General features: G+C 38.0%; 3 protein-coding genes across 7 annotated transcripts in view; 1 reads left to right on the forward strand and 2 right to left on the reverse strand.

Moving 5' to 3' along the window:
- Positions 1–16,492, forward strand: part of snrpa (small nuclear ribonucleoprotein polypeptide A) — a 286,754-nt gene that overhangs the window by 60,237 nt on the left and 210,025 nt on the right. The gene's annotated exons all lie outside the window — the stretch shown is intronic.
- Positions 1–16,492, reverse strand: part of stx1a (syntaxin 1A (brain)) — a 64,314-nt gene that overhangs the window by 32,430 nt on the left and 15,392 nt on the right. For 4 of the 5 annotated variants that reach the window (XR_011917130.1, XM_072392372.1, XM_072392371.1 and 1 more), the window contains exons 2-3: positions 13,994–14,071; positions 5,498–5,597 (exon numbers count right to left, since the gene is read on the reverse strand). Coding sequence is in view for 4 of the 5 variants with exons in the window: in XM_072392372.1 (XP_072248473.1) it covers positions 5,498–5,597; positions 13,994–14,071 (178 nt within the window). In the remaining variant the exon portion in view is untranslated. Of the gene's footprint in view, positions 1–5,497; positions 5,598–13,379; positions 13,554–13,993; positions 14,072–16,492 lie in introns of those variants that run through there. The other variant, XM_072392373.1, reaches the window with a different exon arrangement.
- Positions 8,664–16,492, reverse strand: part of cux1b (cut-like homeobox 1b) — a 132,087-nt gene continuing 124,258 nt past the window's right edge. Inside the window, exon 23 of the transcript XR_011917128.1 lies at positions 8,664–8,677. The gene's annotated coding sequence lies outside the window, so the exon portion shown is untranslated. The remainder of the gene's footprint in view (positions 8,678–16,492) is intronic.

A 16,492-nucleotide genomic window follows, 5' to 3' on the forward strand; every position in this document is an offset into this window, starting at 1 on the left:
AAATGTTCTAAAATGCAAAAAAAAAAAATCTGGATAAGTCGTTTATAAGTCCGAGGAACAGCTAAGAACTGAACCACCCGTGTCAACATTTATTTAACATTTTGTTGCGTGAACATTCTCTACAATTTTGTGACTTGATTTGAGGACAAACTGAGCAACAAAAAACTTAAGTTAACATATGAATTTTACAGTAGATAGAATACAGTAAGTTGTACGTACAGAGATTTGGAGTGGAGATTCATTCAAAGGTTTGCACTGGTGTTTTGTTTCCTTGCATCAGTTTAACACTGCTTAATCTCAGAGATGAAATATTCACAATTGTTTTTGCAAGGTCAAAAATTAAGGAGTACAAAGTTGTTGACTTGTTGTGCTGCAACAAGGTCTTCAGCCAGACTGCTTGTCTCAGATGGTTTTAATGTACAAAGGAGGAAGGTGCATTAAAAGCACTTCAGTCAGTAATGTCTATTTCTCAGTGCACAATCACTGCTCAGGTTTCCTCCCAGAGTCCAATCACTTTAGATGCCTCAGTATATTTCTAACAAATGGCATATCATGTCCTCCATCTGTCTGAAACCACCTTCTTAAACGTGCAACCGGGGTGGTGTCTCACCAAAACATTACAAACTGTGCACAGTTGACATGTCAACTGTGCAGTAATAACAGGATGAAGGGAGAGTTTTTTTTTTTTTTTTACACAGCCACACCTCCTTTGGGCATCTGAACACCATGAGTAAATTTCGACAAATTAGCTCCTTGAAGCATACTGATCTCTTTAAACTGCCAATAGGAGTAAATGTGAATGCCAATAAAAAGATGACCAACTCAAAGTACCCTCCATCACTTATTCAAGCCCTCAGCAACTATACTATCTTGGGTCATCTTGATCATTGTTATTGATTTAGTTCTAAATGTGAGAATGCTGTGTTGGACAGACATCTTTAACAGTCGAGCGAACTACATGCAACAAATTTGCGTTTTTCTGAATGCAGCATACACATTTCTAATGAATTAAGATCCAGTTTTTACAATTCCATTCCAATTGTGCAGAGCAATGGATGTTCTAGCTCTGGTGGTGTTGCCATTCTGACATCTAGGAAGAACTACAGAGCAACATCTTGATGAAAGCTTTTACTCAAGTGCGAGGGAATGCTCTGGGGCTTTTACATAGCATTTAAACACAGTAGAAAAACAGAAAGAAAGCAACCGAACATATAATACTGAAGTATATACACCTATATGTCAAAGCCCAGTATATTAGATCAAATTCAAACATTCAGTTCAATCACGTCATTCGTGTCTTCCCTCCGTACATTTGTGGAAAGCGCTCACGTGGAAACACAGTTTCAGCAAACATTAGGACCTGATACCCTGATACATTACCTGCTACATTGTCACTGTTGAAACTGCTGCTGAGCACAGCTCACAGAGACAAGCATACAACCACTAACCAATAAAAAAAAAAAAAGCACACAAAGTAATTTACAATCCCCAGGTGGGAATTTGCTTTGCTTAATCTAAGTGGGTGGATAAAGTGTGATATGGAATAACGTGTAACACAGGGGCGAAGACTATATTACACAGAGGCTGCATGCATCAGTATGAGTACGCTTATTAATATGGGCCTTCAAGTGGGCTGGATTTAACAGTGAGGAAGTACCCAGAGGTATGAACTGAGACAGAAACAAAAGATTTACAGCCTCAATGTGCTTCACTGAGAAGTGAAAGACTTGCAAAAAAAAAAAGTCTACAGATCATATTATTACTACACCTCTGCTGTCCTGTTTATCAGCTGCCTGGAGAGATACAATGTGAAGCTGTGACCATCCCTGCTCTATTTTGGCAAAACATGTTATACCTTTTTTTTAGGTGACAAAAAAAAAGCGAAGAGAGAAGGATTTGAATTAGAAAGTTTAACAAAAAAAAATTTAGAGGAGGAAAAGGAGACGTATTATGCCTTAAAAAAAAAGTTAAGTTTGATTTGAAGCAAGTTCTGAAGTTACAGCAGAATCTGTAAAAGAAGAAGACTCTTCTCACCACATGGGAGAAAAATCTGAGAATATCAGCAAAGACTTAATCATGAAAGCATTCGGACTGAAAAACAAGGAAAACATGAGGGTTTTGTGTATAACGTAGCATCTAAAAACATGACAATGACAGTTGAATGGTAAATATGAGTGAAAACTGGGAGTGCATTTAGTTCTGATGACACACTGCACTGTAGCCTGAAGAAGGGAAACGTCAGAATTAGGAACTGTTGCCACAGCAGGTACAAAGAGACACAAACATACAGCATGTGCAGGAAAAACACACTGCATATGTCCAGCAGTAGGTCTTATCACACAGATCAGCTTCATTTCAGAGGAAATTTTACCAAATGCCTAACCAGCTGAGAACAGATATCCAGGAAGCCAGTTAAACATGAAAACTTGAATAAATTATTTTACATTTGATCTAGGGACCATATTTAATTTAGCATTTTGGGTTTCAGCTTAGTTTGTTTTGAGCAAAAGGAAGGCCAGGTAGATTATAAAATGCACCAATACACTCTCACTTCAGTAAAAATTTTCCTAACAATATTAAGATCTTTGCTAGTTTTTATGTCTTATAAAGCATGATGTCCATTTTGTGACTCTAGTCAGATCTAGAGTAAAGCAGCTTAAAATGAAAACTGAGTTTTAATGTGGAACTACACTGCGATAGATAAAACGCTACCCAATGGCACCAAATTGTTTCTAGCGTTAGTCGCACCACAGACCCCCTGATTGGCTGACTTTCTCCTGAGCCACAGGCGCATGTTATAAACATACTGTTTTTAAGTCCTGTTCTTTATTTACTGCCCAAAGGTGTTACTACAGTGCTTGCAGAGTGGCAAGGAACGACTTATCAGACTTTGATTTAGCCTAAAGCATTCTTGTGCCATGGTAAAGCCTCACAGAGCCATTAGTATGGATGTTGACCTTTAACCTTGTTTTTCTCTCTTTTCTTTTTTGCCTTTTTAAGTGTATAAGTGAGACACCAGTGACTTGCCATAAAAACATTAATCATGCCTTTGTTGCCAGAAGGGAATATTGTGAGGAGAAGAAAGAAAAAAACAATCACAGTGACCTTCAGGATGAATATTTCACTGCTGTGCATCTTGAAATATTCTGTTGGAGATGTAATCTTTTCATTTTACGTTTTCAAACAAAATGCAATATTCAGTACAAGGTATGCTTTTTACTCTTAGCAGAAAGAGCTGTACAGTCACACATACTGTAATAAATACTGCTCAGCAAATAGAGGAGCTTGCTGGCTGTATTTTGTGGATTATTTCAGTCTCCCCTCAGTGACCCCCAGAGCAACAGGCAGAAAGCAAAGAACAAAATTACCTTCCTGAAATGAACCACCCTGACATTTCCATCAACAGCTGACTCGTGCATTTTTTTTTTTTTTTTTTGCGTTTATCAGACTTACACACACACACCAGCACACACACTGATCACAGTCACAAAGGAAACAACTTGTAGAAGAATGTCTATCTAAAACGCAACACCTTGCCTCTTTGCTGCTCTGCTCTGCGTGCGATGGGCACGCTCGGGCTTGTTAAAGCGTCCCTCTGATGCCTGCTGCGGCACGCAGATCAATACTTTTTCAGGGAGGTGGGAGGTAGGGGATCAGGAGGGAGGTAAAGGGATTGGCAGTGTCACTAGTATGAGTGACTGTTCCTTGTGAGAGTAGGGGTATAGATCAATGCCCTGACATAAATGAGAGACTAAGAGGTGTGAGACAACAGAGATGGGGAAGCAGATGGAGGGAAGGAAAGACTGGTTGAAGTATCCAACACCAAGTGAACAAAAGCAAAGATGAGAGAGGCTAAAATGAGCAAAGGTAGGATAGAAAATGAGAAATATGGCAGAAAGTGGTAACAGCAGCCAAAGAGGTAAAGACAGGAGTAAAGAGTAATGGAAGGGAAAGCAGAAATGGGATAAAATGAACAAACAAGAGTATGATATTTCACTGTGGGAGCATAAATGCCCGAGAAGGCCAAAAAGAACTGATAGGTGGATAGGACATCTCTAAACATCTTCAAGATCCTCTGATGTCTATTACAGACTCCATTTACAGGTTGGTGTTTTTCATTTCCGACAAATTGTTCTTTATTGTCTCAATTTCTTTTGAATGATGGAGTCCTCTTTCTGTCTTTGGTCCAGTGGAATCTGCCTGTAACATCAGCCTTTTAGCTGTAATTGTACATTAGATGGCATATAAAACAGCAGCTTTTGACTTTATTCCCTTTCTGCGCTCCTTTCTCGTTGCCACGAGTCATTACTGACGCACTGCGGAAATAAATCTCAAAGTTATCATCAGACAGGCATATATGTGTGCATTGGGGTCAGTCTTGGCTCAGGCAATATTATTCAATGTGAATAAGTCAATTAATGATTAATAAAAGTTAAAAAAAACAGGCAGCTTTTAAGGTTGTCATTCACATACTCTTTAAAGCAGCTTCGTTCGACAAATTCTAAAACTCACCCGTTGATAATGATAATGACAGTGAAGAATATTTTCAAACATGCTGTTTAAAAACCTCTAATGGACATCAACTGGGATTAGAGCAGACATAAATTTCGCAGACAGATTTAACTGATCTGTAAACATACACACTAGTGGCTCTGCTGGTCATATCTGCTATGAATTATCAGAGGAAAAACAAGACTTTTGTCAACAGTGAGACAAGGCTGTTCTCACTCTTCGTTCATCATATTATGTTGCTTTGTCAGGGTCCTATAGTATTAGGCTCACACAGGAGTCCAAGCTGGATCTCCAAAATGACTTATTCCAACACCACTACTCCAAATTTCTTAAGTGCTCTTAGCTGTTCCTTAGTATAGTTTGTGGCTGAAACATAATCGTTTGATCAGTTCAGTGTCCTTTGCTGGCAGATTTGGGCAGCTTTTAGATGACTGCGCTCAACCACCTAATGGCTCGAGTTGAGCTTTGTTGATGTGATAGGCTCAAGTGTGCTCAGAAAAGATGTGATAGACAACTGATTCAACTAATGACCTGCTTAAGATCCTTTTCTTTTCCTAATAGCTCTCCTGAAATACATCTTAGACCTATCAGATGTTTCTGATAAAATATATATGGACAAATAACTGAAAGGTTCAGGTCAGCGGATAGGACTTTCTAGTCAGAGCTTTGGTAAAGAAAATATTTGTTCAATGAACAAATATTTTTGGTGAAAGGGTCTGAGCGACTTGAGAAAATAAAAAATGACAGTTTTTCACATCACTATGGTATTTTTCTAACAATAGGACACAACTGACAGTCAATCTGAGAAAAGCATCGCCCAAAAAATTTAAAAATAAATACCCAAAATTCAAAAGCACTCAAGTCCTGTTAAAGGGAGACTGCAGCATTTTCATAGCTGTGAAGGTCTCACCATGTTGAACTTTTCACTCTGACAGATTTACAATTGAGGGAATTTGACAAGAGGAAAGAGAACAAACAGCCTTACTCTCATCAGGGTTGGGTGAGGCAAGGATCGCGCTGTGCTTCCTCTTCACCTCTTCAACTTTCTCTGCCAGTGACTCGATAAAACCCCGGATCTCTTCCACCTGTGAAGAGATGGACCAGAAGGTGCTTTAGATGTGCTCAACACTGAGGCAGAAAGCACCGGTGATTAGCCTGACTGATGTTGACAGAGACTGAACTGAGGACGTAATTATCATATTAGAGGCAGAGTGAAAGCAAAGTGAAGCTGGTATATGAGAACATGCAGCTTCAATCATCATTTGTCTGGTTTCAAAACTGTAGCAATCTGTAAAGCATGTGTGCATAGAACTGTAGTCTATATCTGAACAGTCTGGAGACGGGGGGGTGTGTTCCACTTTCAGTATGTCTTACAGAAATGACAAGCTAGAACAAAGAATCCTCGATACCTAAAGAGAGGTGTTTTTTCCTGTCTCTATGCTAAATTAGATTTTTAGGACCAACAAATAGTGCTATCAACATGGTGCCTTTTCTTTCATGCATTTTATAAAACTGACACACGCATTGTATCACATTCCTCTTTTTCTTTGAACTCTTCATCATCTGCCTGCTAAATCCAGGTCTGACATTCTAACCAATCACTGCCCTCCTACTCTGCTGCCACATAGCCAGCTGTGCTGCCACAGGCTGATGTTAACAGCTGGATGAACAGCAGGTCACATCTGTCTGTGAATTCATCAATCTGAACTTTCATCTCACACTACCACACTGCTCATCATTTTCTCCTCCTTTGCACCTGTTGTGCTTAAGGCCAGTCTCCTCTCAATTCACTCATGTGATAAATCCTTTGCCATTTCAATGTTAATATCTTAGATGTGTTCTTTTTCTTCCCTCTCCTGTTTTCCTCTTTCACTTCTACTTCTAACAGCGCTGCCCCTTCCAGGGCCTTCCCCTACAAAGCCTGGGTCATTATCTTGGAATCATATCCTTAATTACCCGTTAAATAAATCTGCTACTTTTTTTAACAGCAACTTAATCGCCTCTAAAGGACCACCTGGGAGAAACCACTCACTGGAGGATTCACCCAAGTGAATGAAGAGCTAGGGAGAGATCTGCAAGTTGGAGATATAACAGAGTGAGAACCAAAAACAGAAAGGAAGAGAGCAGAAGAAGAAATCAGCTGAGAAATCATCAATTATTGAGTCAGAGCGCATCTCCCAGCTCTGATAAGACATTATGCAAATTTTATTTAAGGTGGAGAAAAAAAAAAAAAGACATTCTTGAGAAGCTCATATACATGCAAAAAAATAGGCTTACACACATGCACTAACAGTGGAACTTTACGAAACATTGTGTCAAATTTACAACTTTATTTTGCATTGACAAAAGACAACTGTTATGACTCACTAAAAGTCTCAGTAATAAGCTGGTGGCTGAAAAGTGTAGACACAATAATGACAATGCAGGGAGTCACATTGTTTATGTAATTCTGGGAAATTTCCTTTCAGTGCACAAAATATGAGGAGGAAACAATTTAAATAAATCACATAATGGGATTTACTAAGGACCCTGGCAGCCAATTTATAGCTCATGCTTTTGTGCTGGATGTGGCTGCTGTGTCCCCGAGGAAGAGGCACCATAGAGAGCAGATGTGTTAGAAGAAAAAGCATTTCTTTACCCTTTGTATTTACCTACACATGTTATCAGAACATATTGATTCACGTGCCATGTTATTCTTCATCTGCTAGAGGAGATAGGAAAAAGCATGGGAGCTGCAACTAATATATTAATAAAAATGATTGTCATAATAACGAATAATGAAATAAACAGGACTGATTTAATTAAAATAATGCCAAATGACAATACAAAAGATAAATAATGAGCGTGAGTACAACTGCTGCAACAAAACTTGTCAACCCTTCATTCTTTGCTCTCTGATTCTTTTAAACAGCGGCTTCTGTGGCTTGGATTTCAGTCTGCATTATCCCTGATTCGAATGTTTACTAAAAGAGTGGCAAAGCAGTCTGTACAGTGTTCCAAAGTGACCACGAAGCACTCCAAAAATAGGCAAATAAACAGCCTCTCTGAGCCCAACTGCACAGTGGCCTGTACTATCAAATAGGTTCAATATATCTACAGTATCATGTGGTCATCTGGTTTAACTAACCCTTCCAATAGAAGTCTTACGCAGTACTACAATGCAGTTTTTTCTATTTCTAAGGAATTGATTAGTCCAGAGGCAGTGCCTTTATATACATTGATCTCTTATCTCAAAATTTCCTCCAGACCAGGTAACGTTTGCAGCGTATGTTGCCATGGTGATACAGCCCGGGTAAGAAGACAGAGCAGGACCTGAAGTTACTTCATCAAGCCTCTGGTCTTATTTTGCCATACAGGCCCCAGTTCAAACATTTTCAACAACTTAACTGGTAAACACGTTCACCTCCATCTGACAGTCCTCTACGTTCCTCATATTAGATTGACCTATGTTGTTAGTCGATTACGAGACTTCATTGTTTTGCTCTTGGCAGATTGTGGTCGTCATTTCTGAAATTATAAATATGTCTTCAGATTACTTTCTGTTTCTTTCTAATTCTGAAAAACAACATCTTGTACACACAATGAAATCTGTCCTTAATCTTTGTTAACCAGCAAAATCCCACAGCTTTTAATGCTTGTAACTCTGTCGTTGTTGTTTAATGTATTCTTGTGTAAAAGTTTAAATCCTATTTGGCAGTAGGGAAGAGGATGATGAGAAAGCTTAAAGCCACAGTGAGACGGTCTTGCTTTTGCTCACTTCATTCTTGCATCACTAGATGTCAAACTCTGGGGGCATGAAACGAGCCTTGTTACACAATGTGAGAAAAGTACTGACAGATGTTATGATGCTTACATGCGCCTCATGTTACAACAAATGACACCTTGTTATGCTGTTTGACCTTTAAATAATAAAATCCTCCATATAAGCAAGCCCGTGTTTTTTCTTATGATAAGACTTCCATAAATGTAAAATTCAAAATTTTGACTTTGTTGGCTACAATGCTGATGTAAACTGCTCTTTTCAAGCATGATGAAATGCATTTGATTTTAATTTTATAAAAAAAAAAAAAAAAATCTGAAAAATACAATAGATTGTGTAATTACATAGAGGATCTATATACCACAATTATAGAGGGCTGTGTTGAATAAAACCTTAATGTAAAGGCTGCTCAACAGGTACCATAGAGTGTCGTATCAGCACTTTAAACAATGCATAACTGAATATTTGTAAATAAACATTTTTAGCTGAAGTTGCATTCCTGCTATGATGGGTTTAAATTTTCATAATTGTTTCATTACCCATAAAACTGATATGTCATGTGATGCAGTGCTTCTTTTCCTATTAATTGGTTGGTATGGCTCTATCCATTGGCTGTTACCTGGGCCCTTTCAGCCAATCATTGCTCAGCAGCGGTCTATGTAACTGTGTAGCTGAACTTCTGGGCCTTTTGGCCATTTGTCTGCCATTATTCCATGACTCTACGTAGGTCTTAGGCTTATGGGGTTTTTTTTGTTTGTTTTACCATTTTGTTACTTGCAACCCATTTTCTCCTGTTTGTGTGGGGTTAAACTTTTCTGTGGTTAGGTTAGCGTTACTTGTTTTTCATTTAAGGAGATTAAAATAGTTTATTCTGCTTCCTTTTCCAAGATTGGACAAATCTAGTCAACACTAAGAAACCACAGTAGTACAATTATTCCAATTTCTGATCAAGCCCTGTACAGACCATTATTTCAGGATTTTGATGAATGATCTGATGGGAAAAAAAAATTCCAGTCGACTGGTAGACTGGAGGACAATTTAGGCCTGAGCTACATCAGGCTGAAGAACAGTCATGTCTTGCTAAAGGATCAAATTGTCAATGGTCGAGGTTCTTTTGACTGTCAAAAATAGCAGTTATATTTCAGAAGGCATACAGGCACTTACATCCACACAAGCACAAGTACAGACAGGCCCTGCAAAACCAGACTCAGTCAGCTTCATTTTAACACAAATGCCACAAACACATTGAAAAATCAATATCCACATTCTGAGGGTCAGTTATTAGTAGAGGGCTGCCATGGTTTCTCCACTGTCTGCTATCCCTCTAGATCACCACAAAAACCTTAGTTAATACAACCAGTCAAGGTGAGAGCCTGATTACTGCTGCTCTCACTCGACTCCCTTAATCTGCTCTTATTACCCGTTCCTCAGTTGTGGTCCTGCTTTCCATCTTTTACACATTGCACTCATTTTAAAATCTGAGTCTCTCTGTGTCCCTACAGCTTCTAACTCAGGCTCAAGCTGTTTTTCGTTGATCTGTCTTGCCAGCACCTTTTAGCCAAACTCTGCTTTCTTCTTTCTGCAGATGCAACAGACTGAAGATGCACACTGATAAAAAAAAAAGCCCATTTCTTTTATCTTAGATGCAGATAGTCTGAGGCAGGAAGCATCAATGACACAAAAATGAGAGGAGAAACTGTGAGATACATGACAGCAGGCTAAAATGTTCCTTCAGAGTTAAATTTTTTTTTTTTTTTTTTTTTTTAAATGACACCCTCTTATACCCTATAACTACTTAAAAGCTTAGAGTTTGGATATTTAATTTCTATATACATAAAAAAAATTTTTTTGTTTTGAAGCAACCAAAAATTAAATCTCAATTTTTCATATTTTCAGCATGAAATCAATCACATCCACAGTAGACATCAAAACAGGACTCTGATGCTGTCTTTCAGATTTTATGGTCTTTGATCTCTAAAGTATGAAGATCCAGCCAAAATTAATATCAACATATGGAGCCATGATGACTACTGAGAAAATACTGATCACCATTGGCTGATATTTACAACACAAAGTTTAGTTAATAAAGATATACATTCACAAAAAAACACTCCATTTTTGGAATAGTCAAGGCTCAATCAAATGTTTGATTCAATAATTCAATGTTATGAATAAAAAAAAAAAAAAGATACATTTTGGCCTCTAAATAATCACGCAGGTCATCTCAGTAACACAAACCTATTTTAAACCTTATAGACAAAAAATAAAGTAAATCTTTGAATGAGTACTTGGTAACAGTGGGGAGAAGAAACTCTGGCAGCACCAGACTCAGGGAGGGGCACCGTGTGCCTTGAGCAATCAGGGTGAGGCAAGCGCGAATGCGAATAAGATTAGGCATTACTGGTCAGATGGTAGCAATTGAATTGATAAATGAGTGACTGATGTTCAAGAGTGAATGAAGCAGCTGATGCCAAACAGCTAATACAAGCATTACTTTGGGACTCCACCTGCAGGGACACAGTGCCTTTGAATCTTTGGTTCATGAAAAACCGAATGTGAATACAAGAAGGTGAGAAGAAGCTGTGCCGTTCTGATCAGCTCAGTTGTTCAGGAACCCTCCAAGTCAAGTCTCAGCTTTTCACAATAAATGGATTTCTGTTCTCAAAGCAAATCTGAAGCAATCTCTGTAAAAAGCCACAAAAGAGAAAAGTGAAGAAAACACATTTCTATAGACTTTTTCAAAGTTCAGGATCCATCGTTTTGGAAGACTGGCAGTATTGGTAGTTTAACTCAATAACAGAGGTAGTTGCCCTAACCTAAATGCTGGAGCTTTTACAAGGGGAGGGGCAAAAAAAGGAATTAATAAGTCCTGTGGTGGACATCCATAACAGGGAAATTAAGACAACATGCGAGCTGTTTCAGACCAAAAACAGCTGGTGAGTCATATCATTTCAATCTTTGCCAGGTTAGATGTGATTTGTAGAGTTGTTCACATTCCCCCAAATGTGCATCAAGTCTTCTTTGAAACAGGAAAAAATATCTCAAGTGTTCTTACTCTTGTCTTCTAAATGGGTATTTAAAAAAGCAATGGATGCTCATCCAATGAAAAAAGTAGTTTAGGTAACAAGTGAAGACAACAACTGGAAGAGGACTTCTTGTTAGATTAAGCTGCTCAGTCCCCTAGCTGCACTTGTAAACCTGCAGGATCCTCCATCAGTTAGGACATTTTCAGTGCTCTGTTTGTCCTGCTTCAACCATCAGTCAACCTTTCCAGTCTCCTGCTGTAGAGACTAAATGATTTGATGATTGCAAAATGTGTAATAAAGGTGGATTTAATGAGTTCCATCTGACGTCAGGCTGGATGTTCATCAAGTCACTTCTTACAAACACATTTGATACAAATTAGCACTTGGCTTTGCTTCTGTGACGCTGTGTTTAATTGTCTTGAATCTTTCAAACATTAGACAGGATGTTCAATTCAGCACATTTAGATTGATATGAAGTTACACTGACTGCAGACATCTAAAAACTAATGTAAGAAAGGCTGTTGAAGGGAGCTAAAATAATGGGAAGCAAGAGGTGGTTGTAACTTTCAGATATCTTTTTTACGACAATAATCACGCATCGTCCTCACCTATGGCCGATCCTGTGTCTACTGCTTAAATGATCCAGTCTTTTTTCTTTGAGTCGCCAGTTCGCTTGTTCTTCTAAATGGTACTTCTAACGCTGGCCAAGTTCTCAAGTTGCTCAAGTTTATGTGGACCTTGTGAAAACCTCAGGATGACTTTAACTGGATATGGTTTGTATATAAATCCCTCACCATTTTACGTTTTTGGATCCTGCCTGTATACACAACCTTAACATTTTCCACGAGACAACTCTAACCAATGCAAGAAAAGCCAATTTAAACTGTTGGACTCAGGAAGATTTAGTGCATTGTGTGTCGTGCACTGTTCAACTGTTTGACACTTGCATAAATATGACCCAAATAGAAAAGTCATCAAAAAGCTTTCCTGAATGTTGATTAAAAATACGTTGGGTCATAGGTCTGAAAATAAACATCTGAGCAAGCCTAACACATTTTTGGAAAAAATTCTGTGGACGGATGATTCTAATAGATAGAGCTGATAGGCTGCAGTGGTTAAAGGCGTGCATAGAAGAAAGAGGGTGCAGAAAGGAAAAACGTTACCAACTTTTAAGTACAGGAATGGATTGATCATTCGTGTGTTACAGCCACATGCAACATTTTACAGGTATAGAGAGAGGGTTTAGCTAAATGTCAGCAAATTATCTAACGGTCTTCTTTGCCTGTCTCAAAGACTGGAAAAGAAAAAAATATTTATATAAAAGAGGATGAATACTATGCCAGGAAAATGTTTAACTCATCTCAAAACCCATCGTGATCACTGAAAAAAAAAAAAAAAAAAAAAAAGCGCTATACGACTTTTAAAATTGTATCACTAAATGCCATTGATCTAGGTTCCTAAAGTTTTTCTTTGTACCCTTTTATTTTAGGAACTATAAATGATGTTGTAAATGTAAAGAGAAAACAGTAATATTGCTCAGTAATAAGAATAATCTATAAACTCTGTGCCCTTTGGAAATCAGGTAATCTTTTATTCACAGCAGCCATGGGTACCCAAACTTGTGCATACCTCTGGTTTATTAAATAAAGGGGTTTTGACGGATGCACCTGCTGCGTGGTCACAAATGATTGAGCCTCTTTGGTGATTTATCTGTTGTCTAACATTGCTTTGAAAACTCGCATATCAAAGTGATGTTAGTCACATCTCATTCATAACTCATAAATGCTGCTAAATGGCATTCAACCTCACACAACCAACCTTTGTAGCGGCATTTGTAATGGTGATTTAAATACATCAAAGCTAAAACCCTGATGTACATGAACTGATATACATAGGTGTTTTAAAACAGAAAGTTGCAAAACAAAAATCACGTGTGAAATATTGAGAAGAGACAGCAGATAAATAACATGTTAAATCTCTTATCAAATCTGAATAATTCTGATTTTTAATTTTAAAGTCACCATGGGAGATACAATCCATGGAGTGTATTAAAAATGCATTTTAGAGGCTACTTCACTCACAGTGAAAGATGTCATAAAGTAAAGTCATCCTGGCTCCGTATGACTAATGATTCACAGCAGGCCTCCATCTCTACAGGGATACCAACTGCAGCTACTCTGAAATGGGGCTCTCCCCTGAGAGCCATGATATTCAGTTTGTGCTCCTAGCTCATGTGCACACAGCGTGTACAGGAAAATACACTCCCAAATGCATACACAGCTGCAGCTGTACAGAGTCCGGGTGCGTGCAGCATCTGTGGTGTGAAATAAGTAAAATTACAAATAGTGTAATTCAGAGCTGGACAAAGTTAATGCTGGCGTTATGTGTTGAATCAATAAAGGCCTTTTAAAATGAACTAAAGAGCCAAATGATCCATGCCACACTTGCAACAGCATCAATAGTTATGAATCAAATTGATACGCCCCAGAGAAGACAAGCTGCATCAGTGATTACAACCAAAGCAAAATGATTTAAGTCAATATCAGAGGAGACCAGGCAGATTGTTGCGTAACAAATAACCTGAGCTTTATTTCATGATGTCAAGTTCTTACTGTACTATGAGCTTGTTAATATGTGAATGGAAAAATAGTGATTACAGAGAGAGAAAAAGAAAGAGATTGTGGGAGAAACAAACCTGTTCAAAGAATTCATCCATAAAGCCTTTATCCATGCCCACAGCGACTTCATCCTCTTCCTCTGTCGTCTCCTTTCCCTGCAAACACACACAATAAGTTATGGCCAAACAAAGCTAGAAGATTACATAGAAAGCACAATATAAATGTTATCTTTTTTATAAAAGTAAAACATCACATTGATAATAACCAGACAATGTAAAATTTCTTGTCTAATTCAAGGTTAAATGGAACAATATGAACACTTTCAGGAGCTGATTAGGAACAAGGAGCACTTAACAACACTTGTAATTAGAACCACAGCTCGAGTGATTAGTGAGTTATTATTCAATTTGGACCTGAGGGCTGATAGAAACTTGACTTTTGCACACCTCTACTTTCACATGCATTCAGAGTCTTCTTGGTAGTTTACATTAACACACGATTGACACGAATGTTGTGGAAATATGAAACTATCAATGATTTCTTGGAGCTGTTTTTGAGGCAGAACCCTGCACCAAAAATCAACACCTTAAACATCTACTGAAGTCTAAACACAAAATCTCTCCAAACTGGGAGGAAAACCGAAAAGCTATGAACACTTTAACAAAACTAAGTCACACTCTCAAAATGAGGCAGAATAAAACAAAAGTGGCACTCTTCACAAAACAGAGGCTCTATGAAACTTTAGCGATAATAAAAAGCTCTCTTTTAACGGAGGCGACTAGGAATAGTTACAACAAAAATCACTCCTAGCAAATGGAGGAAAAACAAGGCTATGGAACTTACCGTTACAATAAATTAACTAAGGCTATGGACAACAATAAATTACAAAGCAAGATGCACTACAGGAGGACCGCTCACTGCAGGCTCGTGGAATCATGGAACATGGGACAAGACAAATGGCTGGTAAGGTACTCAAAAGGAGACAACATACTGGCGACGAGACAAGGGAAACGCAGACTATTTGAACACATGAGGGACCAAGGGGAACAGGTGGAAACACTTGGGAATCAGGGAAGACAATGAGATGCATGACACGGGAGGAAGAGCAAGTTACCTGAAACGAGAGGACAAGATCAGTGACTCTTCAAAATAAAACAGGAAATGACGATACAAGACACGAAACAACGTAAATCGTGACAGATTCAGCATAACCTCAAACCATCCACCCTGTGCTAATTTTCTTATAACCTACAACAAAATAAATCTTGTGCATCAAATTCTAGTTGGAAGATGGAAATTATACATTGATCATGCCCCCAAAAAATAAAAGCTTTTATGATCCGTTCACTAACATGTTAGCAAAGATTGCCATTAAGTTGAACAAAAAACTCTTATCTTAAGCTTATCTTATCAACATGTTACATTTAGGTTGTTTGTTCAAAAACTGTAACATATGAGCACATGTCCAATTCCAATAAAAAACATCCTAAGGGTAGCAAACAGGGTAACTCTGAAATCAAAAAGAAAAAAAACAGCCATAGGAGATTCTTTCACTCTCTGAAAGACTGAATTTTTTCACTAAATGAATCATGTAAAATTAGAAAGCAAAACATGAAACAAACAACAAAAAAATTCAAGCCTCCCCTCATCTATCCAGTGATTCACCCTGGAATAACATATCAGCCTATTTGCTGCATTAGCAGGGATCCCATGTGGCTTCATCTCATTCATCTAGCCACTGTCAATCTAATTGAGTTCCCCATTAGTGGCTTATGAGATCCATTTGCTTATCAATGTTGTAATGACATAGAGCCATTTTCATCTTCTTCTGCCTAAAGTGTCTCCTTTGTCTTATCCAAAGATTTCAGTGCACCAAGGGTGGAGTGACTTCTACTAAAATTTTAACGACATCCTTCCAAAGAGGAAAATAATTCTTGAAGTTTTGTTTTTCTAATAAAAAAAAGGGGAGTCTTGGGAGTCCCCCTACACTTTAAAACTCTTTAAATTAGTAATTGTATGATGTATATAAAGATAACTGTACAGAGAGTCAGCTGCATTCACCCAGATAAAGACACTAATGTGGCTGCAGGAAGAGAAAGAAAGTTTTTCATCAGCTGAGGTTGGCAGGCAATTTGTGTTGGAAAGAATAAGACACCTTTTTAGTTTCCTCTCAAACTCAAACTTTTAATAATATGATAATGCCTCACAAAAATGGAGAGTTGCTTTCTGTTGAGTCTGGGAATATCAACATTATTTTAATTAAGTGAGAAACACAACAAACATCTAATTGCTGAGTGAAAATGCTTATCATAAGGGATAAATAAATATTTGTTACGAGTGTTACGAGACAAAAAAAAATCAAACAGGCTAAACCAAAATATAGGAGGCTGTGAAAAGTCCAGGTAAGCAAACAAAAATAGCAGGCAGACTACGAAATGCACAAAAAAACTTTAAACTCAAAACAACATACACTGTAGACAAAGTACAAAGCAAAATTAAGAGGTTAACTATGTATTTTGAGCCTAAAATTACAATGGTGGCTCTCCCTTAACCTGGTTAGATCACGCTGGTAGCTT

The sequence above is a fragment of the Leuresthes tenuis genome, unplaced genomic scaffold, assembly GCF_036924035.1.
Source record: "Leuresthes tenuis unplaced genomic scaffold, fLeuTen1.0.hap1 SCAF_9, whole genome shotgun sequence".
NCBI lineage: Eukaryota > Metazoa > Chordata > Actinopteri > Atheriniformes > Atherinopsidae > Leuresthes > Leuresthes tenuis.